This window comes from Hirundo rustica, chromosome Z (genome assembly GCF_015227805.2).
Source record: "Hirundo rustica isolate bHirRus1 chromosome Z, bHirRus1.pri.v3, whole genome shotgun sequence".
Classification (NCBI taxonomy): domain Eukaryota; kingdom Metazoa; phylum Chordata; class Aves; order Passeriformes; family Hirundinidae; genus Hirundo; species Hirundo rustica.
In genome coordinates, this window is record NC_053488.1 from 72,994,248 (window position 1) to 73,016,691 (window position 22,444).

Genomic DNA, 22,444 nt, shown 5'->3' on the forward strand with positions numbered 1-22,444 from the left:
CTTCAGTGCAGAGGTGTTACTCAGATCTACCACTGACAAGCCTGGATGATCAAGTATTTTGATGACATGATCACAATTCATCTTTTAGTATCTGGAACTTGGCAGAATTGCCTTTTCAAGGAACTCTTCAGAAACATCCCTATGACAAAACAATTCTATACTAAACTGGATTTTCTCTCCGAAGTTACAAGAACACAGAGAAATACAATAAAAATGTTCCGACATAGAAGACAACTGAAAAACTGAACAACTAAGAGACTACCACCTTCCCATGATTACAAATAAAAAGGCTATGTCAATCATTTAAGGATGAACTAGGGCCTTATCTGGCCTTAACCACTTGCCCATGGCAAATCAGAACTCCACAACATGCACTACTACAGCAAAGAGACATTCAGCCATTGCACTAACCCCACAAACGTCCTTTATGCCAATTCCAACCATGTGAAACAACTCATACTTGAAAAGCTTCTCCAATGAAACAAGAGAATAAAATTCCACTTACCTTAATTCGAGGCATAGTCACAGTGGGTGGCTTGGCTTCAGCAATGAAACTGTAGGAAGTCCCTCTTTCAACAACTTGAGTAGTATACGGCATGAACTGTTTACCTTTGGATCCAAACACAAAGTCATCTCTCAAAGCGTCTATCAGCACAATAACAACTTTTCTGAAGAGCGGTGGAGGAATTTTGGTCCAGTTAGAAACCATTCCTAAGTAATAAAAACAGAGCATATAAAAGTCATCAAAAAATTTTATCCAAGACTAAACAGAAGTTAAATGACAACTTCACCCCATAAATGAGTGCTTTTGAAGTCTTTATTAATTCTACATCCAGGAATGAGAAGCTGCAAACAGAAAACCAGAGAAGTAATCTGAGAAGATGAGTTTTCAAGCCATCCAGCACAGGAATAACACAACTCCAACACCACTTCTAAGAAGTAAAACAAGATGTGAATGGAATGTGTGACTTGAAATCAGGAAAAGTAAAGAAAAGTTTTAAAATGGAGAGTGTTCAAGGTAATAAGAAGGGATAGCTTCACCTTCTCTCTTTTTACTTCAGCAAAGCTGAACTAATTGTATCTGACAGACAACTTCTGTTAGAAAAAAGACATAGATAGCATTCACCTGTGCTAACACCCAATTTTGCACATCAGAACATAAACAATGCCTCTTTATGAAATCTCACTGTAAGATAACAGGAAGCTTACAAAGAAAGAGACAATTTCACTGACACTCCTATGAAACAGATTTGTGCACATTCAATCCCTCCAAGGCAGAAGAATGTAAGATAGGCTAGTTTAGTCATGGCAGCTGCAGGGCCAAAATCCAATTCCAGAATTCCCTGAACACGGTGTACAGGTGGGTACAGAAAAATGCTGCTGTGCATCAAGTAGTAGGCAACGCCATACCTTCAAGCCCACCTCTTTCTCTTCCATGGACTTAATTTTGGTCACAGCAACTCTTCATCTGCATTGAACTTGGTCCACTTACAGCAGCATTTTTGCCCCAACCTCTACAGGTCTCATCTCTCGCTCAGGAAAAAACACAGAAGAGCAAAATGGAAGCAGAATGTATCCTACCCACAGCCCTCTATCCAGACGCTATTGTGTTGAATTGACTTCTCAGTACACGCATTACATAAAGTTAGGGGTTTTACAGTCCTTTAGAGTAAACGTCTTTTCTGCATAAATGGTTGACAATTTGGAAAGGTTGCAGATAATGGTGTGTCTAACACAACAACATCAAAAACAACCTCAGAAACTGTATTTTGGGATACATAGATAAGCATCAACAAACTGACATTCACAGACTAGTTACTGCCAGTGATCTTTCCCGATCAGGAAATGGGGGACGAGGGCACAGTAGGGAGAAGAAGGAAATCTCAACAACAAAATGTTAACTGCAAGCAATCCTAACTAAACCGATAATTTTGTTTTCCCAGGACTTGAATTATCAACTTAGCAGGCTTTGGCTCTTCATGAAAAACAAGAAGGCATCACTGGATATCCCGTTAGTTACACCTTTCCCCTATCCACTTGCTTAGTGAAAGAAAGCTTGCTGGACACCAAAAATGTTCAGATTGCAAACACATATACCCTACTCCTAACTTCCTCCTGCAGTGTGATTTATCAGAAAGTCAAAGTGTTGAGAAGGTCAAATGAATTTGGAGTCATTTACAGCCACGTGAAAATACTTACTGTCAGACAGTTAAAGAAATACATTGTCCAAGTCTTGCCATGCAGCATGCTCATTTATCTCTGCCAGGTTTACTTAGAAAACAGCTGGTTTAAATGAACCTGAACGTCTGTGAAGAAAACCACAGGTTCTCTACCAAGAACTTATTACAATAATGCGCTGCAAGCATTCAGTATCACAAGCTTCTCACAGCCAAGACAGCATGCACTCAATAGCAGTCAGGACTTACAAAGTTAAACAGAGTTACAGAAGCACTGGAAAATATTCTTTTCTGAATAGGTCTAAAGTAGATTGAAAGCCTTCTGTATCATGGTTTAGTAAGCAATACCCTGCCTTCAGACCTTACCATCCAGACATCACTCTGCAAGCACATCATAACCAAGAACTACAGAAAGTAAGTACTCTACTGGCACTCCATTTTTTGCCTACCACACCTAGGCCTGTTCATGACACGCCTAAATTTAAACTGCTTCTAGAGCCCGGTGGTGCACAGTTCCACTCTTCAACACAAACAAGTCCTTTCCAAACAGAATTGTCTGACATCTCCTTCCCACCCAGTCCCTTCCACATTAGTGTCCTGCTAATAATTACATGCAAATGCATTATTTCACTCACAGCAGCCTATCAAGTATCTGTGACAGTCTTGGTAAACTCCAGCTAACAATCAAACTGCCTTTCAGCAGAAACCACTCAGTCTGTTACCAGATAAGATTCTTTCAGTGTTCCTGCTTAACCAATATCAGCACATCCCACCATAAGTCACAACCTTTTGTTCCCTCCACTGTGTCTCACAATTTAAGTAAGCCTGTCCCCACAGCGTAACATCACACACTTCAGAAGAATTAGCAATAAATATCAGGCAGCTAAAGACCCAGTTTGGCAGTTAAAGTCCTGCTCCACAAAGTTAACCGTAAGTAGGTGTCCCAATCAAGAGCTTTGTATGAGCAAAATACTACTCAATCCAGCTGCCAAGTGACTGAAGTTTCATTCCACAAGTTCCAAACTGGTGAAAAACAGTCCTTCAAGTACACAGTGCTCTTCACATTACTTTAATATAATCTGTGACTGAACATATAAGACAACTACATTATTAGCACATCCTCAACTGTCTCCTTAAAAAGATTCTTGAAGATTCTGGTTTCACAAATACAGCTCTGGAACAGAACAGGACCTGTAAAGACAGTGATTTCACAGAAACGGTGATGGACGGCAATACTGTGTACTGAGGTGTTAAAAGTCTCACCGAGGTGGCATTAAGACACATGCAAAGAAAAATCACAGAAATAATGAATCTCGAGCACACCACAGTCAGCGAATGATCACAGAAAAAACTGAGGGGTTCTAGTCAACCCGACATCATTTAATGCAAACAACTTGCTAATGAACAGAACCGGCTACCACGGCTCCACCAGAGTCAAGGAAAGGAAAACAAAACGACAGGAAAGCACACACTTCAAAAAAGTAACAGCAAATGCTTGACGCTTTTCGACTGCGAGCAAATACTCCTGCCTGTGATCCGCAACTACGTGAAAACCAGTTAAGTTCTAAACTACTCTGGAAACTGGTCTGGAAACAGGAGGGCGCTACAGAAGCTCCGCGACAGGGAGCGACGGGGCGCGCCCGGCAGCTGCTCGCGTTACCTGGGCCGGGCGGGGCCGGCTCGGCGGGAGGGTCCGCTCGGGCCTCTCTGCGGGGCACGGACCTGACGGGCACCGGGAAGAAGCCGCGGAGGAACAGCGCGACGCCCAAGGCCTGCACGAGGAGGCAGGAGGAGGCAAACACGCCCGAGCGCAGCCGCATCCTGCCTCGGCACCAGCGCCTGCAGAACCAACACCCGGCCCGGCCGGCGCTACACCGGCTCTGCGGGGCGGCACCAGCAGCGCCCCGGCCCTCCAGCCTGGCCCCGCCTCCGGCCCGCCGCTCGCCAATCAGCGGCCACCGACGGCGGCCGCCAAGCCTCGCTATTGGCCAGGTGTAAGGCAGCCCCGCCGCGGGGGCGTAACCGGAACACCGAACCGGAAGTACAGCCCCGCTTCCTGCCCCCGCACCCCTCCTCCCGACCCGCATCCCGGACCCGCCTCCGGACCCGCATCCCTCCTCCCGACCCTCATCCCGGACCCGCCTCCGGACCCGCATCCCTCCTTCCGACCCGCATCCCGGACCCGCCTCCGGACCCGCATCCCTCCTCCCGACCCGCATCCCGGACCCGCCTCCGGACCCGCATCCCTCCTCCCGACCCTCATCCCGGACCCGCCTCCGGACCCGCACCCCTCCTCCCGACCCTCATCCCGGACCCGCCTCCGGACCCGCCTCCCTCCTCCCGACCCGCCTCCGGACCCGCATCCCTCCTCCCGACCCGCATCCCGGACCCGCATCCCTCCTCCCGACCCGCATCCCGGACCCGCATCCCTCCTCCCGACCCCCATCCCGGACCCGCCTCCGGACCCGCCTCCCTCCTCCTGACCCGTATCCCGGACCCGCGTCCCACCTCTGCATCCCACCTCCGGGGCCCATGCCCCATAGTGCATCCCATCCCTGCATCCCGGCCCCTGCCACTCCCGCATTCCAGTCCCACATCCCACACCTGCGACCGTGTTATACCCCTCATCCCGCGTTCCAACCCCTCATCCCATCCCGCGTTCCTCGGTGCGAGGGGAAAGGAGGTTTGATGGATTGTTGCAGGAAAGAGTGCTCGGCAGATGAGGAAGGAGTCCTGGACAGATGCTGTTGCAGGTGTTACGCAAGCAGAATCTCTCCCCACGCAAACACGCACCTCTTAGTAAAACTGTAGTGATATCCTTTAGCCTTTCCATTGGAATGGAAATGAACTGTAGCAGGCAGATCATTGCAGAGGAATGAGGAGAAGTAAGTTTTAGAACTTGAATTTTCTGATGAAGGAAGACTAAGACACTTTGCAAAGTAAAGCAGCGTTTATGCTGGTCTTGCTAAATATAGTGGAATACAAAGATAGCCTCAAAATTTCTTTCTCCCAAAGAAAATTGCTCCTCATTTCTACCCAGGCCGTTTTTGTATGGCCCACCACTGTCTTGGAAAGATGTGGCACATGTTTCTGCACTGTACACAAATCCTTGGCTTTACCTGCGAGTGGCACGTTTTGCCTGACCCCACAAGCAGAGCAGAGTGCCAGCTGCACTTACACTTACACTTCCACCTGGACGTGTCTCGCTGTGATCAGTCAGGCCAAAGGTGCGCTGCCACAGTCTGCTGTTGGCATGGCACCTGCTTGCAGCCACCATCCGCAGCTGTGTACCTCCTGTGTGACCCTGCAGGAAACGTGCGAGCAGACTCCAGAGGGGTTTTCCTGATGGGTTTTTCCCTCAGCACAAAACATGATCTATTTTGTGTAAACACAGGCCAAATCCGTTGTACCGCGCTTTGAAAAATGTTTTCCTGCTGCAGTTTGTCAATATGTGATTTTACTGCCAGTTTCACTGGCCAGCTGTTAAATCTGGGCTTTGCAACACCTGCCACAAGGCAGAGTTGCCATGATGTGAGAAGCATGTATGAGTGGGTTCAGGATAAAAGCTTTGTATCTGGCCTTTCCTAGAGTCTTCAAATATGGAGAAAAAAATCAAGGAGCCCGAGTCTTGTGGATTCATGCTCTTTATGTTTGAGCATCCCTTAGCACTATGCTACCTTTAGGCTACCTAAGTATTTTTCTGGCCACTTTTACCATTTCATGCTTCCACTGAGAATACTGCTAACATTTTCATTTCTTAATATGATCCAAACCCATTATTTTTAAAAGAAATTGCATTTTTGCAGACACTATTCACTTGTTTCTTTGCAGGAGCATGACTCTGAACGCCCATGAAAGTTACTATTCAGTAATTAACTTCAGCAGTGCGATGAAATTCAGAAAAAACATGCAAGGAGCATTGCTTGAATCAGTAGAAAATGGCAAAAGGCAACCTTGGATCATTGTATTCAAACCTTAAAATGGCTTTAGGTAATGTGCCTTAAAGTTACATTATTTTTATGTCAAAGAAATGCTGTATTTGTTGCTTTTCATGGGTGTTTTTCCTCTCCTTTATGCCTTGAACTAGTAAGACTCTCCAATCAGAAACTAGGAAAGGTTGCTTAGCAAATATAAAGCAACCTAATGTAAGCAATGCTTATGCATCACAGAACACAATCTCAGAAATGTCTATCTTCCTTTTATTTCATGTGTAAAGCTTACTTTCCCTTTTAGTAAGTGGAAATTCCCCAAACTGCATCTTTCTCCCATCATTCAAACCTTCAAATTCCCACATAAGATCAGAATTTTTGTGTTCAGGCAAAAGGATTTCTCCAGACGTATAAAAACGGTATCTAGCATGTGATTTACACTCCCTGGGACCTATCACTGGGTATTTACTGAGTACCACCACCATTTGGCAAGTTCTTGCAGCAACATGCTTTCAAGTCCATTACTGTAGCACTTAACTGCAGGGGTCAAATACAGGAAGAATCCTGAGCAGTGTACAAGACTTTAAATCTGACTTTCTGTGAGTCTACAAGCATGTAACAACATAATATGTTGACAATCACTGCTGTGCACTGCTGTGCGCTGCTGTGACCGTTTTACAAGTTCTTGGCTATAACCTCTGTTGTGGATAACACATTTATGCCTTGGGAGCTGGTGATTTCATGAGCATTCAGAGGAGGTGTTTGTGTGCTTCCCAGTTTGCAAGCACACAGTGCTTGCATGCATCAATTTATGTCAAGGGGCACTGGCTGACTTAAATAGCCTTTGGAAGGTTAAAGGTCCATGTCAGAGTGTCAGAAAAGATACAATATAGTGCAGTCCATGTGATTCAGAAGGCTTTTGTTTCATCAGAGCCAACGGGCATTTTAGAGCACAGTACAACCCATCCCTCTGGGAGATGAATTTGCATCTTTCCCTACAGGAGAGCACATTGCTACTGCTGCTATTGTGAAGAGCCACTCAAGCAAATGTACATCTCTGTGTGTTGAGGAAGAAGGAGCCTAGTGCTCTGAGCAAAGCCCTCTCTCGAGGCATTTTCCCAAATCTGCTGAGAAATCAGCAGACCAAAAGCCAACCACGCCTTGTCTTCAACAGGCATATGTACCACTGGTTCTGATAAACCACTAGAAAAACATTTTGGTGACTGTCTTTGCAACCAACATTTAAAGCAGCCAGGTGATATTGTAGGTCAGTCTGGCATCCCTCGGACTTTTCTTTACTGAGGCAACTAGTAAGAAGTTGGTAAGATTAACATTTTATGCCCCATGAGGAGCATATCCCCTTCCAAGAGTCTCTGTGTCCTCTGCCAGCACTTAATGAAACACTGCCCATTAGGCAGCACTCAGCATTTCTGCTTCCCCAGCTGCTTTTCTCCTGATTCTTTCACTTCTTTCATTTCACAATTTGGCTAGAAAAACAGGCCTTATTTTCCCTTCTTCTCTAGTTTCAAACAAAGACAATATGCAGTCAGTTTTCTCAGGTTTTGTTCAACTTTCCCATTCTCTTACTTAGCTTTATTTTGACTAATTCCCTTGTAGTTTTGCTCTCAGGCCTGTTTACATGCTGTTGATAAGTTCTGGGTATCTGTCGCTTACCCCCTTGCTTTTTTAACTGCCTTAGTTATTCTTCCTCTCTGGGCCTAATTTAACAGGATTTCACATCTGAGTATGTGTGTTTATGTGAAACCTGCACATTTCTTCTGACACTGACAATGTCAGATATATGAACACCTCATGTCAATGGTTTAAACAAGCATCTCTTTTCTGTAATCAGTAATACCTCTTAAATTTGTCCCTAATACATTTAATATTGTATTGGGGAACACACAAGTGGAGCAGATATATGGATAGTAGCAAAATAGACATGTAATAAGTAAAAGCAATCATTTTTACATACAAGGGGTGTGAGGAAGAATTAATTCAAAATTAAGTGAAGCTGTAATAAAAAATGAGACTTCCCAAGATGATCTGACATTCTGAAAGCATAGTGATGTAGTTAGAAATTCAGAAGGACACAGTAATTTTTTTTCTCTCCTATCATTTCTCCATTCTTCAGTACATGGCAATTTGAATGTATGTCAGGTCTCTGCTGTATTTAAGCCACAGTAAAACACCAGAAAAGGTTATAAAAGACTGTCTGCTGAAGTGTGACTCTCCCTCCTGCATTCTGGTGCACTGCAAAGCCTCCAGAGATTTGTAGTTGCTGAGGCAAAAGACAGACCAGAAGCACTGCATTGTAAACCCAGCTCCTGAAATCTGAGACTGAACAGGAATTTCTTCGCGTAGGAAAAAAAAAAAGTTAAGAAATAATTAAGTAGCTTTATCTGCATTAGATAATTTATTGTCTTTGTGCACACACGCATGTGTGCACACATGCACAGAAGTCTGCCTTCAGCTTTAGCTATTTTGGAAACCCTGCTTGCAGAGCTTATGGGATTTGAGATTGAGGCAACCTGGGATTGCTGAAGAAGATAACCCCTGATAACCCCTGAGCTGGTGAGCTGTAGGGAGCCAAAGCCTGGCTTGTTTCTGTGGGCTGCAGACTTGTTACTTGCTGCAGTATGAGACTACCTGCTTTTGAAGGGGGAGCAAAGCTGCAGAGCAAGAACTATTTGAAGAAAGAAGCTGCTTGTTAGTTTCCCCCAAAACCTTGCGCACAAAGCTTACGTGATTTAGTAATGATATTTGCATCCCTCTTTCTCTACACAGGGTTGTACAGAGATGTAACAAGTTATTCCTGCATAAGAAAGCCCTGGATTTAGAGCTGCATTTGTGCACTCACCCAGGCAGGTTCTCTCAGAGCTGCAGCCATAAACTGGGGTCACTGGGCATGAGCCCCATATGTGCTGCTGGTTAGAACAGGTCATGGGATGCTGACCCAAGGTAAGTTTTTCATTCAGTCCAAATGAACTGGTTAAAACATGAATGAAAAAGAGTAAAACCTCAAGGAAAACTTCCAAAGCCACAAGTGGACGGACTGATTCTGGTACTGTAAGTGTCTGAAACTCAACCCAAATGTCAGCGGACTCCACAAGTTAGAGTAATTCCAGTCATCTAGCCTTCGGAGCAGGCACGGAGAGAAAGAGCCAAATCTGGGCACAGCTGAAGCAGTATCTTTTCATGACACATGAAAACCAACCATAATCTCCCCCCGCCCCCACTACAATTTTACCCACTTATCTTGCTGTCCCCTCCTTTAATTCCATTTTCTTTCCTGATCTGCTTTTTCTTCCTAAAGTAAAAACTTTTGCAGTCATGCTTTATGTTTGACAGTCTCTCTCCTGCTTTTCCTGACAGCCTTAGCTATTTTTAGAGATGTAATGAACAGGGAACCCAGTGATACTAAGTTTTTCCAGATTTAATGAGGACTGGAAACAGCAAACAGACTTTGTCAATGTCCCTACCAAGGAAACTGCCTGTTATGTAAGCTACCTCCTTATCAGATGCCAAAGCATCCCCTGCTGAAACACGTGCAAAACAACCAAACGTTTGCATCTTGGTTACCAGGGAACCCAGCAACTCCTCCCTGCAACTGCGAGAAACCAGAGTGTTCCTCTTCCTGCTTAGCTACTGCTTCCCCGTGCCATTAGTACATTATACTCAGCATGCAGGTGATGACTTCAATTCTCTCTGGTCCCCCTTGCTTGCCTGATCTGCGTAGTGCTATATGGCTTTCTTTAGTCACATGGTCTTTGTCCTACTGAGAATTTCTCATGCTGCAGAAATCCTCTCTTCTGGTGTCCCTATGAGCAATGTTGATAAACAATTACAACGATGAAGTAGGAAATGTAGCTATATTCTTCCATGACATATGACTTCACTGAAATAATCTTGCTAAAATATCCTGGTAAATGTACATGTGGTATCCTGGTAAAAGATCTACATCTACATCTACATTTTTTATCTTTGTAGACTTCTTGCCTTGTATCTTTCTCTTCTCTAAGCTGAAGTCTTCTTTTTAAAGTGATTCACCTGCAGGTGCCAGATGTTCAATGACACTGCCTCTATTTACTTTAGGCCTAGGTATTTTTTTACTAGCTAAGCACTAAACTGTGTTAAAAAGTACCAATGTGTAATGTAAGCACTTCTTGTTTCAGAAACCAGCTTCTCCTCTTACTGCACTTGTTTCCAGGAGAGAGGTCTTTATGTATTGCTTTTCACTGCAGGGAATTGCCATGCTCTATCAAACCAGCATCATAAGCCTGCTCATCTTAATGCTCAGACGCTCTTCAACTGTCTGAGCTAAGAAAGCAGAGAGTGAGGAAAGCTGGCAGGCATTGAGAGTGCAGGCTGCTGGTGTGCTTGCTAACTGAAGTGTGCACTTTGTCAAATTTCACACTGAATAGCCAAGTCATCACCAAGGGAGAAGCTGAAACTATACCAGGGGCCTTAATAAGATGTGTTAGTGGCTGCAGGGAGGTCAGGGAAATGAGAAACTGTCAGCTGGTAAATTAACCAAAGTAAAAGTGTTTGTGAAGGGGGAAGAAGCACCAACTTAACTGTCTTTAGTCACCTAGGGTAATTAATCATCATCATCAAGCCCTGGCATAAGTAAATTCTGAAAAATGTTTTCAAGTGTTTATAGTTTCAGGGTAAATTTCTTCCAGTGCTGTGTACCTAGAATTTCTTGCTCTGATAGCTTTGTCGTTAAGTAACAGCCTGCCATGTAGATGTACTCATTTCCTCCCCTGTGGGAAAAGTCTAGCTGCTCCTTCATGGCCCAGAGTCATCACAGCTGAGCTCTCTCTCCTCCAAGCCCTGAATCAACTAGTTCTCCGAGACCATTGATTTTATGGTTTTCCCAGCTTGCTTCTGCAATGGCAGAGTGGTGTGTTTTCCATGAGGGGGTATGTTGTCAGCTGTTGCCCACCCTGTGAAGGAGCATAGAGGATCAGAGGGAACTTAACCTGCCTGAATGGTCACAGGGGCCCAAGCCTGGTGCAGTGTTGCCCAGTGGAAGTAAGATCCTGAGACAGACTATCTGCAGTACCACACTTCAGTTACCTGTCCCTGTGTTCACACTGCAGCCAGGCCAAGAAAACAGTGCCAGGTAGAAAAACTAAACCGTCTAGGTTTTCCAGAGTTTAATTTCTTTATATGGCTGCACCTCTTGCTCCCCTACCTATTAACTCAGCCAGTTATGACGTCTCATGGATTCTTAAGGTCTAAAAAGACTTTGCTTTAGTGCTTCTCTTGTCCCAGCCACAGGCTCCTTCCCTGTTTTGCAGCACCAACTCACACAGCCAGGCAAGGTATTTTTACCTGTAATTCTGGTTTGTGCAAAGGAGGGAGCAGCGTGGCAGCCCACAAAAGGTTGGCTCCCCAGTAATTAAAACTTTACTCCATTTCTACATTTCAACAAACAAAGCATCAGCATTCATTGCTTAGAGATTACATGACTTTCATTAATTAGTACATTAATTAGAGTGAGGACTACAGGACTGTTTGCCATGCTGATTAGTCTCCAGGTAGAGTTCTTCCCTCTGTCTGACTCCAGGATCTGTTTGAAGTAGGTGGTCGCTGACTTGGTGATCCACTGCTGGAATTACCTCTCCCCCACTTAGTGCTCGGTCCTGACCTTATTCCTGGTAGCTCTCGTCCAGACAACTCATTCATCTTAGGATTGGCTTCCCTTTTCCTTAAAACAAACCGCAGCCAAGCATATAATGTTCACAATGCAATTGCTTAATCATAACTGTCTAGCTACATCTACTGATTGACAACAACAAGAAAAATTGCAAAGTTGGCTTCAGATGTTGAGAGGCTCAAATCTTGACAGGCTCGATATCAATTCCAGCCTTTCATAAGTCCTCTCTACCTTACTTAGCCACCTGTCTCCTCAGGTCATGCAACACTGCTGCCTCTCTGCATGTTTCTTTGTACTTGATAAGGGGAATAAAATGATAAGATGGACTGATAGTGACACATAAGCCTATAAATCCTATTTCTCGAGGAAATCAGCCAAGAACTCCTTACATCTGATTGCAGGCTGTTACCTTTATCTGCACTTCTAAACTGAAAAAGTTTCCTTTCTGAGATTTTTTTTTATTTCCAAAACAGCTTCTGGCATGTTCACCAAATGAGACAAAGCTTAAAGAGGATTTCTCCCTTACGTAGGCTGTTCTGAGTGCCTGTGTTCTTAAAATGTGGATGGAGAATGAGACTTGGGTCTCAGTAACACTGGAATTGGCTGAGCTTTTGGAAGATGTTCAAAGATGGCCAGAGCTCCCGAGAGCAGGGAAAAAAAAAAAAAAAAGAAAAAAAAATTAATAGTTTTGTGTCCATTTTAATGAATTTTGAAAGTTTTCAATGAGCACAAGAGTTATTATATCCAGGAATCAAAACCTCAAGAAGATGAGATTTCTATTCAGCCCTTAATAAGAAAGGTTTTCCATTCCTTGAATGCCTGTATTATTAGGACAGGTATCTGAGTATCCTCTTTTATTGAAGTACGACTCTTCCTTACACACTCCATTTTAAACTGCAGCAGACTCTACAGTGAGTTTAATTATCAACATAGGCAGAACACCTGTTGTAATGTATTAATATTGTGTTTTGTCGGATTTGTAATCACATGGTTTGTTCTTGCTCAGCTGTAACCCAACTCTGTTCCCCACATACTTTATCCCTGATTGTGTAGTGGTTTGTCCCTGCCTCTGGGCCCTGCCTCCTGGGGAAAAAGCCCCTGCACGGGCGGGGCCAAGGTCTCTGGCACCAGTGAGCTATTGGTAAGATCTCCAGCCAAGCAGGGCAGGACTGGAGAATAAAGCAATATTTTCCCTCCCGGACAAAGAGCAGGCTCTTTTTTTTTGCCATTGGCGGTCGTCTAGTCTCATGAAGAAATACCACAAACACCAAAACCACACAGGGTAATAGTTACTCTTATAAACAAGTTCTATTTAAATGATCTATGTTTTAGTTACTTAATTGTTAAGCAATTCCATTAAGATTGTTAATGCTAGTTCTGTTTAAAGAATTTGCCTTATTCCTTTCTTAATATTGATTAATCACCTTATTTTTTTGTTTGTTAATTAAGAATTCACCTTATTACCTGTATCTCTGCTCCCATTCGTTGGATAACATCTGAATATGCAAATAAAAAGAACACTAGAATTCTGGGATCGACTCAGAATGAGAGACTCTGAAAAGCAGAGAACCAAAGTAGAATCCAGGACTGAAGTTACGCTTTAGACTAGTGCAAGGGGTACGGGGGTCTGCCGAAGCAGCTTTATTTAGTCGCCGTGACCTGAGAAGGAGTCCCCCATCGCTGGATGACCCCTGATCAGCGACGCGAAACGGACTCCCCAGCAAGGGAAAAAAGCCCGTGAGGGGGGTGGGAGTCCCCAGCTTAGCTGTGAAGCGAAGCTGCGTGTACCTCCTCCTCCGCGTTGCCAAGGGAGCGAGCAAGCTCCCCCAGGGCCAAGCTTGATAATAAAGACATAAAAAAGAGCAAGTCTCTCAGTCTCCTGGCTGTCTGACTCTCTTCTCTTTTTTTTCCAGAACAGTTACAACAGTAGATCAACATTTTTGTTGTTGTTGTTTTTTCCCCCTCTGGTTTGTTTTTGGAGGGGTCTTTTTCTATTATTTTACTTGTTACAGTGATTAAGTTCAGTCTCAACAACTCTACAAGGAAGAATGACCTATAAAAAAATCACATCTCTTTTTGTCAAGCAAAATGGTGCAGGGAAATAGATGAAGGGGCCACATCTCTTCATTTTCATATCATCTTACATGCTGACTTCCTTAAACCTGTCACACTCCATCTTGTTATTTGGGCTTCTTAGGTTATTCCAAGAAGATGAATTACCGTTGCTAGGAAGCTGTGAATTTCCACCCTCAGCATATTGGGGATCCCTTGCTGACATGCCAGAACTTGTCATCCAGCTTAGCTCCTCTCACTTCCAGCAGGTTTTTCATCCCCCTGCACTGGTAACTTTGTAGAGACCGCTGCCACCACACTTTGGCCCTTTTTGGCTGTGCTGCACCCACCAACATGATAGTTTGTCACACTGAGCCTCATTTCAATATTGCAAGTGACCACCGCTGCCCACAGTGTTTGTAGAAGGCCTCAGTAGGTCCCAAGTGACCCTGAGAGTCTCTTTCCTCTCTGCTGGCAATGGCCATGATAGATCTGAAAAGCTTCTCCCAGCTGTGCCCCACCAATTTTCTGATCATTTTGTAACTGGCATGCTGTCATGCATTCTGTTTCTCCTACACAACCTTTGATGTATTTCCAGCTGAGCACAAATATTCTAGCTGCTGGGTCTCAAGACCATAATCTTATCACTTCGGGTTACTGAAGCTCATGTTGTATCATTGCTCCTTGAATAATCCAGTTCTAAGTCTTGTGACAAAGACCACTAGTAAAAGTGTAAATAAGTTACCATCCACAGGACAGTACAGATCAATCCTGTCTCTGAATGGCCTATTGCAGTCAGCATCTACTGCCTTTGACTTCTCTTAATCACCTATTCCTCAGAATCCCAAGCTGAGTACTGTCTTAGGTTGCAATGCAAGATGTAACCGAAAGTATGTATTCTAGTGCCATCTGTTAAAGCCAGGTGGGGCAGTGTTCTTTATCTCTTCCACACCCATCCTCCCTCAGGGGATATCTTCTGTTAATGGGCCATTAAGGCTCACTGCATGAGTGATAAAATTACATCATCCCATTGGGAGATGCTCCACCCAGGGGGAGGAGCCAAGCATTCTTACCTGAATAAAAATCCGAGATTCAGAGCATCAGGGGAACTGCTTTTCCTCTGGATTCCCAGGGGAAAACCAGACCCATCTACACCACCACTGGATCTTCAGAGGAAAACTACACCCTTCTACAGGATCATTGATTTCAATAGAACCACATCTGTTACTCCAGGAGGACTTGATTGGACTGCTACCAACACGCTGATCAACAAGGTGTCAGGTTGTCTTCTGACTCTGTCACTGGTTTCTTTTTGTTTGTCTGGGGGTTTTTGTACTACTACATTTTTATTTTTATTTTTCCTAGTAAAGAACTGTTATTCCTATTCCCATATGTTTGCCTGAGAGCCCCTTAGTTTCAAAATTATAATAATTTGGAGGGAGGGGGTTTACATCTTCAAGGGATGCTCCCGCCTTCCTTGGCAGACAGCTGTCTTTCCAAATCTAGACAAGTACCTATAAATCTGCCTCCCTCATTTTGTTGTGTTAACATGACTTTACTGAATAGATGCACCCTTTCCTTCTGAAGTTCATAATTTCCCTTACTTGATGAAGAACTTGATTCTTTCCACCCATGAACAGGTTTTGCTGCCACTATGGGGGGCATCTTTCCCCGGCTATTTCCGTCCATTGTGTTACCCTGTTTTTATCTGGTTCTGGGCCCCCTTCCTGAGTACTGAATGCAAGAAGAAAAAATATTCTTTGGCTTTTTTCCAAACCATAGCAGTTGCAATCTCAGTGGTTATTAACAGTTTAGAAGTCCCTTATTAGCTTGAAACTCTGTCTGGAGAAAAATGAATCAAAGTCACCTTGGTTTTCTTGTAAGTATTTGAAGTGTGACTTAACAATGGAAGCAGTCATAAGAAAAGACATTAAAAAAAGGAAAGAAACATAAACACCCTTGACAGTATAAGTATGGGAATCTGGAGCTGCAAAGAAGGATGGCAGGTTGTGAGTATGGTGCTTCAGGATATGCCACCTAGCCAATACAGCAGGGCCTTGCTGTCAGCTTCTTGCTGCCTGCAATTCTTGAAGAGCATTCTAAGGCAAGAGAAGAGATCTACCATGAGAGCAAGAGACTCCTGGAGAGCAGAGAACCATGGAACACTGACATTCATAAAGAATGAAGCCATTTTGGAGAGACTCTAAAAACAAGAAGAAATAAATAATCCTGCCACCAAGCCATGGCTCCTAGGAAGCAGTTGCTTCCTTCTGTATGGAGAGAATCTGTAGCATTTCTTCAAAGACTACATTGCATATGAACTAAAAAAATTAAGCAGACAAGAAAAAAATGACATTAAATGGCCAAACAGTGCCATCTGGGGACTACTCTCATAAGAACAGTGTGAGCAAAAGGCAGTAAAGTTAATGAAGGACCTGCTTTTACACTCAGAATGAGCAGAATTTCATTCTGTGGGAAGTTTTGATTATTTGCATGGGGCCAGTCTTGGGGTCAGGCACTGAGTGGCACACAAATCTCTATTAACAGTCAGGACTGCTCCAGGAAAGGAGCATCAACACAACTCTAAATACAAGAGCTGTGGTCAGGCAGCAGCTTTCTTGAATGTTCTTGACACAAAGAACTTTTAAATTTGAATCTTGTAGGAAACAGAAGACTACATGGAAATCAAGGAAAGGACAACATGATGTAGCACCAATGGAGAAATGCTTTCAGAGCTTCTTGTTTTATTATGCCATAAAACAGAAATATATTTTATAAAGCCTCCAGGGCACAGTGATCCCCCACTTAAAGCAGTTCTTTCCATATGAGTGCCTGAGACTTTGCTTAAGGACTGCAGTAAAATCACAGAATCATTTCATCAGAATTGTTTGGTTTGAAATAGATAAGAAAGATCATCTAGCTCCAGCCCCCCTGCCATGGGATACAGTGAGCACTACCTCGTAGATGTTTGTAAAAGCAGTGGGAATATGCGGCTTTCCAGGCTGATGCAGTTGATACGAATGAAAGCAGAGATCTCTTGTAAGGACAGCTGTGTCATTTCAGAAGTGGCATGAGGGAAAGGAGAGTGCAAGAACAAAGCACCTGCTGCTGCCTTCAGGCAGGCAGATTCAGTCTGGGCTCCTACAGGAATGCAAGCTTGATGGCTGCCTGGAAAATACAGGCTTTTCAGCAGAATATAAAAAACCCAGAGATGGACCAAATCTGCTGATTTGGGTGTTGTGCAAACAAAAATGAAGAGCAGCTGCTTTTAATCACAAGCTTCATATACAAAAAGGGAAGTAGGAAAGTAGCAAAGGCAATAAATTTTTTGCATTTCTCTCAGAGACATGGATTTCTTTGAAGGATTATGAGTATTATATTAAGACCTTCAGTTTAAGCTGGATCAAAGAGGAAAGAGGAACCAGGAATTGTGGTCTTCAGTAAGAAGCTATGGAAGTAACGTAGACTTTTTTTTTTTAACTTTTATCCTCAAACTGGCTACAAGCCAGGCTAGCTCTTGTAAAACAAAAAAAAATTTTAAAAATTAAAAAAAAAAAAAAAAAAAAAAAAAAAAAAATCACACAACCTGGGCTACATCAGAAGTCTGTGCAATGTTTGTCTACCCATCTGTGGTATTTCAACATTTTCAAGATTTCAAAAGGTTCAGTACACAAGTATTCTCTTCTGTTATATTTATAGGATTTAAATCACATGCTACTTATTATTTGTAATGCATTTATTTCAATCCACCTGCTGCAATACACAGTTCATTTTTAATACATAATTTTTAATTTCAGTTTCTTTGCAAAGTCGGCCTTCTCTTGAGCTAACCCCTGGAAATGAGTTCTTATACAGACACCAGCACCTAGGAAATCTCCTAAAACAACAGCACATGATCTGCATCCTCATGAAACTGCCTGACATGTAGGGTTACCACCAGGTGGATGTTAAGCCTGTTGAGACTGGAGTGAGGACAGCGGGCACCAAGCTCTCTCCTTCTTACCTATGCAAGGGAAGCAGAACAAGTTATCCAGCCTTTAGGGTGGAATGACCCCCACTTTTCCGCCTTCCTGCTCAGTCTGCACAAACGTAAGTGATGTTTTGACCATCTCTCTGTTGTGGCTATACTCACCATGGTGCATGAAGATGCCATGAACCTTACTGGGGACAGATTTTTGTCAGAACAGGCATTGAGCAACCTGCTCTTGAGGAAACTCATAAGCAGATGGACAGAAATCAAGGCATAGTAAATGAATTCCCTCCAGCTTGCAGCAGTTTCCAGGCAGGGTAGGTGTTCCACAGCACACGTCATACCAGCACTCACTAACTCCCCTCAGACTCTGCCAGGAGCCCCATAGTCCTTGGGGAAGTTTCTCTCAGCATCCTTTCTAAGGCACAGCGGTTGGTATGTTCACAGGGGCTCTTAAGCCCATGCTTGAGCCCTCTTGTACCCTCCACTGCTCCTCCTTCTTGCACCAGCTCCCTGGACAGTTTGACACCCCTCCCCTCCAGCACAGTGATGCCACATCCTCTGTTTTCACAAAGGAGTGTTGTTTAAAAAAGTGTGTTACCACAGACAAAACAAATGCTATGCACCATCTGGCAAAAGATGCGTTTTGCTGGTAGAACTTCTTTGCAGGTATACCAGAGGAACTAGACTTAACAAGAAAGTTTTAGGTTGTCCCCGATATACAGTGTCAAAAAAATCACCCTCTTGTTTTATACAGTTCTTCAGAAACAAAAGAAATATGTATTCAGCTCTTTTGGGAATTAAACTATTGACCTTTCTGAATGCCATAAAGCCTAGAAGTAGGGCAGAGAGAGAATGATTATCATATTGTTGAAACAGAAGAACTCCCCAATCTACTAACTGTTAGACCTGATACTACCAGGGAAAAAGGAAGAAGACAGGATGTCGTTGTTAGAGCAGGGCCTATTGGGGGTTGGTTGCACAGATAATCCAGGGTGGCAGAGGTTTCTCTGATGTTTTGGAGGACATTTGACTTGTTTCAGATGGCATATACGAATAAGTCACATCCTTACAATAGTTGTTTGCAAGATGCAGGAAGCAGCATTGACCCAAATTGGCAGGGGCTTCTCCTCAGGGGAGCCCTCAGAAATGTGTTTCTGGTAGAGGTGCTCAGGCATATTTTCTTCCAGACACTGGAAGTCCCTGTGATGGTGGCACAGTGGGAGGGGGCACTTATGCTGCTGCCAGAGGACTTTGTCTCAGGAGTTGCCTCAACTCCAGGCCAGACAGTGGAGAGCCTCTCACTTTCACTGGCCCCTGCAAAGCCCCTCAAAAGGGCACATGCAGACCCCCCTCATAATTCCTAGTAGGTACACAGGCATCCCATGACAGCACACAGGCAGGTCACTTTCCCAGCCACTGTGGAAGAGAGGGGGTGCAGTGGGCACAGCTTGAGGACACCACCACTTCTGCTAACTGCTTTGCGGCCTTTGATCATCCATTTAAAACCAATTTCCTTCCCAGGGCCTTTGGAGACAAGAGGGCTCAGTCCATGCACGGGTTTGAGGTGGCAAAAGAACATCCCTTTTAACTGTGTGGGCGCCCTCACCAAAGAAGATTCACCAGCACTTTGGGAGCAGCGAACACCACCAGCTGCAGCATTCTGCAGAACCCAGGACACACCAGAGTGCAGCTGCCTGTGAAGATGAGGACCCATGAAATTTTCATTTTGATAATATCCCACGTATTGAAAGTATCCTCCAGGACTGAACCAGAGCCGCTATGGGCACCATTTCAACTGCAGTGACAAGGCAGGCATTTCCTTCCACAGACCAAGAGCTAGTTATCATTTATTTATCAGTGGCTTGTGTTTGTTCAACACTGTATTGCTAGTAACCCGATAGCATTAATAAAAGTGACTTCACCTTTTGTTTTGGTTTTTGTAAACTTCCTTTCTGTCTTTACTGACACGTGTCCTATGTGAGAAGGCATGTCCTAAACTGACAGTGACAGCAACAAAGATCATCTATTTTCACTGGAAGATTTTACCATTGTACAATTCAAGATGAACTAAAATGATTTCATAAATTAAGAACTGCTAAAGAATTTTTGTTTCTGCATCCAGAAAAAAAAGAAAACCCAGAACCTGTGTTTATACCCAGAGAGACAACCCAATTCCTTTACCAACAGTGGTGGGATGTACATAATATTTGTAAGAAACTAGAGTGCCCAAATACATTCTTGCCTGTTCTGTGTTTCCAGGAAGCAGAGTGCCATGTTTTCAGTGTAGGAAAAGCTGCTTCCTAGGATTTCTGTGAACACAACTCCCTGTCCAAGCTGCAGTCCTGCTAATTTGACATCAGGCAGGTGTTCACAATAGGGAGCTGCTGTGTCACACTCAAAGGGGCAGAGCTGAGGTTGAATAAACATTCGGACTCCTCCGTGCCTGGTTTAACAACTGACTCTTGCTTTGAAAGGAGTTCTCTGAAATACCAGATCCTCTAGGGGAGTCCCTCCAGGTAACAGCTGCTGAATGGCCGGGTTCAAAATGCCTGAACCCCTGGTGTCCAGATTCGTTGTCAAGCAGCTTCTCTCTTCTTGAAAGTTGCTTTGATTAGGCTTCAATGACTCCTGCAGCATCTCATACGCTAAGTGCTCAAACACCAACATAAACCAGAGATGTGAGAACAGCTTTTGCACTCCTGGGAGAGTTTCTGTGAATCTGCTGAGGAGCCACTGTGGCTCACAGCTCTGCAGTTTGTCTTTATCTCATCTTCTCACTGCCCTCTATTTCCAAGAGGGAAAAAAAAAACAAAACCAAGGAAAGCTTGTGATGCAATTGCAAGGGAGAGGCGGTCCATATCATCAGTAAGCTTGCATTTGGGTTGCAAAAGCTATGGGAATGATGTTCCCGCATCCCAGGGTGCATGCAAAAAGCACTGCATTTGGGACCTGTGGTTCACACACATCTGTGCATTGTAACAAAGCTGCTTGAGGAAGGATTGGTGGTTACCTGGGAGGTCTGTTTCCTAAATGAATATCCACCATTTCTGCAGTCCAGTGGTAGCAATAGCTGAGGGTAATCATCTACCAAGGCATTCAAGGCAGATTTGTGTCTCTGTGCAGCTGTAGTGCCTGAGGATGCCCAAGGAGCCTCTGCACCTCCCTGCCTCCTTTCTCCCTCTCTCCCAGCTGCATTTTGGTGATCTGCTCGTCCTGCAGCTGCCCAGGGAGAGCGTGGGGTGGGTACTGCCTCCTACACCAAGATCAGGCCAGGAAATTGTAATTTTTGTTCCTGCACAACTAACCCCTACCCAGAAACCGACTGAAAGAGGTGGGGGTGGGGACGAACCTCTTTATTCCCATCAGCAGAAAGGAGATTTTGTAAGCTACTAAGTAACAGGTGTGAGGGGATGGTGAGGACTTACTACCTGCATAAGATTATTCTTTTAACAGCTGTGTGCTTGTAGCACTTCTTGAAAACAACTGAAGATGCGTATGAGCTCTGCCCAGTGGGACTCTCAGTGGTTAATCCATAATACAGGGATCCAGAACATAGCTAAAGATTTGACTAATGACTTTAGGCTTTTCTTATATGGAAAACAGAAACTATAAGACATTCGCCTCAGGGACTATTATGCTACTGGTACAGCTCTAGACAATTTGAGACCTTCAAACAGGCCTCCACAGCAAGAATCACAACACCAATTGTGCTCAGTGGGGGGCTCAGAGGAAAGTGGCCAAGCTGAGGAGGAACAAGCCTCCAGAGAAATGATTGTCGGTACTGCTGTCCAGCTCTCCACTGCCCTTCTTTTGGGAATCGCTTCCCAAGAAGAACCTGGTTGTGTTTGGAGGATGCAGCAGCTTCTCATGCCTCAAGCACCGTCTCAGACACTGTGTGCACATCTTCTGCCATTTGCAACAGCATTTGGGGCATGTGGTAAGAAACGTGCTGCCCTAAGTTAGACACAAGAAGCAGTCTCCTCTTTGGCTGTAAAGCAAATCCACATCCCTGGGACTGACACTTTCATTATGCAAGGAGGAGAAGGAAACATTGGATCTCGTTGGAGGTTTTTGCTCTACCAGCCTGAGGAAAAGCTCTGTAGTAGGATCTCGTTCCTGACAGTGGAGGAGCTGGGTCAGGTGCACCTGAGAGAGACAGATTGCTCTGCAATGTTAATTAGCATAACACTAAAAAATTATACTCTGCCTTTCTTTCCAGCTGAGCTGGACTGAGATATAGCTCATGGAGGAGCGGTACACAGCTCCCAGTGAACCTCTGTGGAGAGACAGAGGCCCCCATCCAAGGCCCCTCAGCTCCTTCTATGTGCATGGTGGGGCTCTAAGAGCCACAGCTCCAGTGCAGAGGCTGATAAGAGAACACTTTGAAGATTAGGCCAGATGAGAGAGGCCTCTTTTCCTCACTCTGAGGGCATTTAGAAGAAGATAATTGACTCTCAGACTTGTGAGGTTTCCTTTAGAATACTTTCACAGTGATGAAGTTGGTTGCCTCACTATCCCAGCCACCCCCCTGTTGTGTCATTTTTGTGTGTTCTGTTTACCTGAGAGAGGATTGAGCTGTGAAAGGGAAAGACAAGGACAGCAAAGCAGAAGATCAAGTAACAGAATACTGAGCTATGCAATCAGGGCT

The 22,444-nt window shown here is 44.3% G+C and overlaps 1 protein-coding gene across 10 annotated transcripts in view; it reads right to left on the reverse strand.

The window, feature by feature from the left end:
• PIGG (phosphatidylinositol glycan anchor biosynthesis class G) overlaps positions 1-22,444 on the reverse strand; it is a 102,587-nt gene that overhangs the window by 76,839 nt on the left and 3,304 nt on the right. For 5 of the 10 annotated variants that reach the window (XM_058424095.1, XM_040090233.2, XM_040090225.2 and 2 more), the window contains exons 1-2: positions 3,838-4,032; positions 506-711 (exon numbers count right to left, since the gene is read on the reverse strand). In XM_058424095.1, coding sequence (XP_058280078.1) covers positions 506-711; positions 3,838-3,997 — 366 coding nt within the window. In that variant the 5' untranslated portion in view covers positions 3,998-4,032. Of the gene's footprint in view, positions 1-505; positions 712-1,410; positions 1,432-3,837; positions 4,054-4,798; positions 4,824-22,444 lie in introns of those variants that run through there. The other 5 variants (XM_040090226.2, XM_040090224.1, XM_040090230.2 and 2 more) reach the window with 5 other exon arrangements.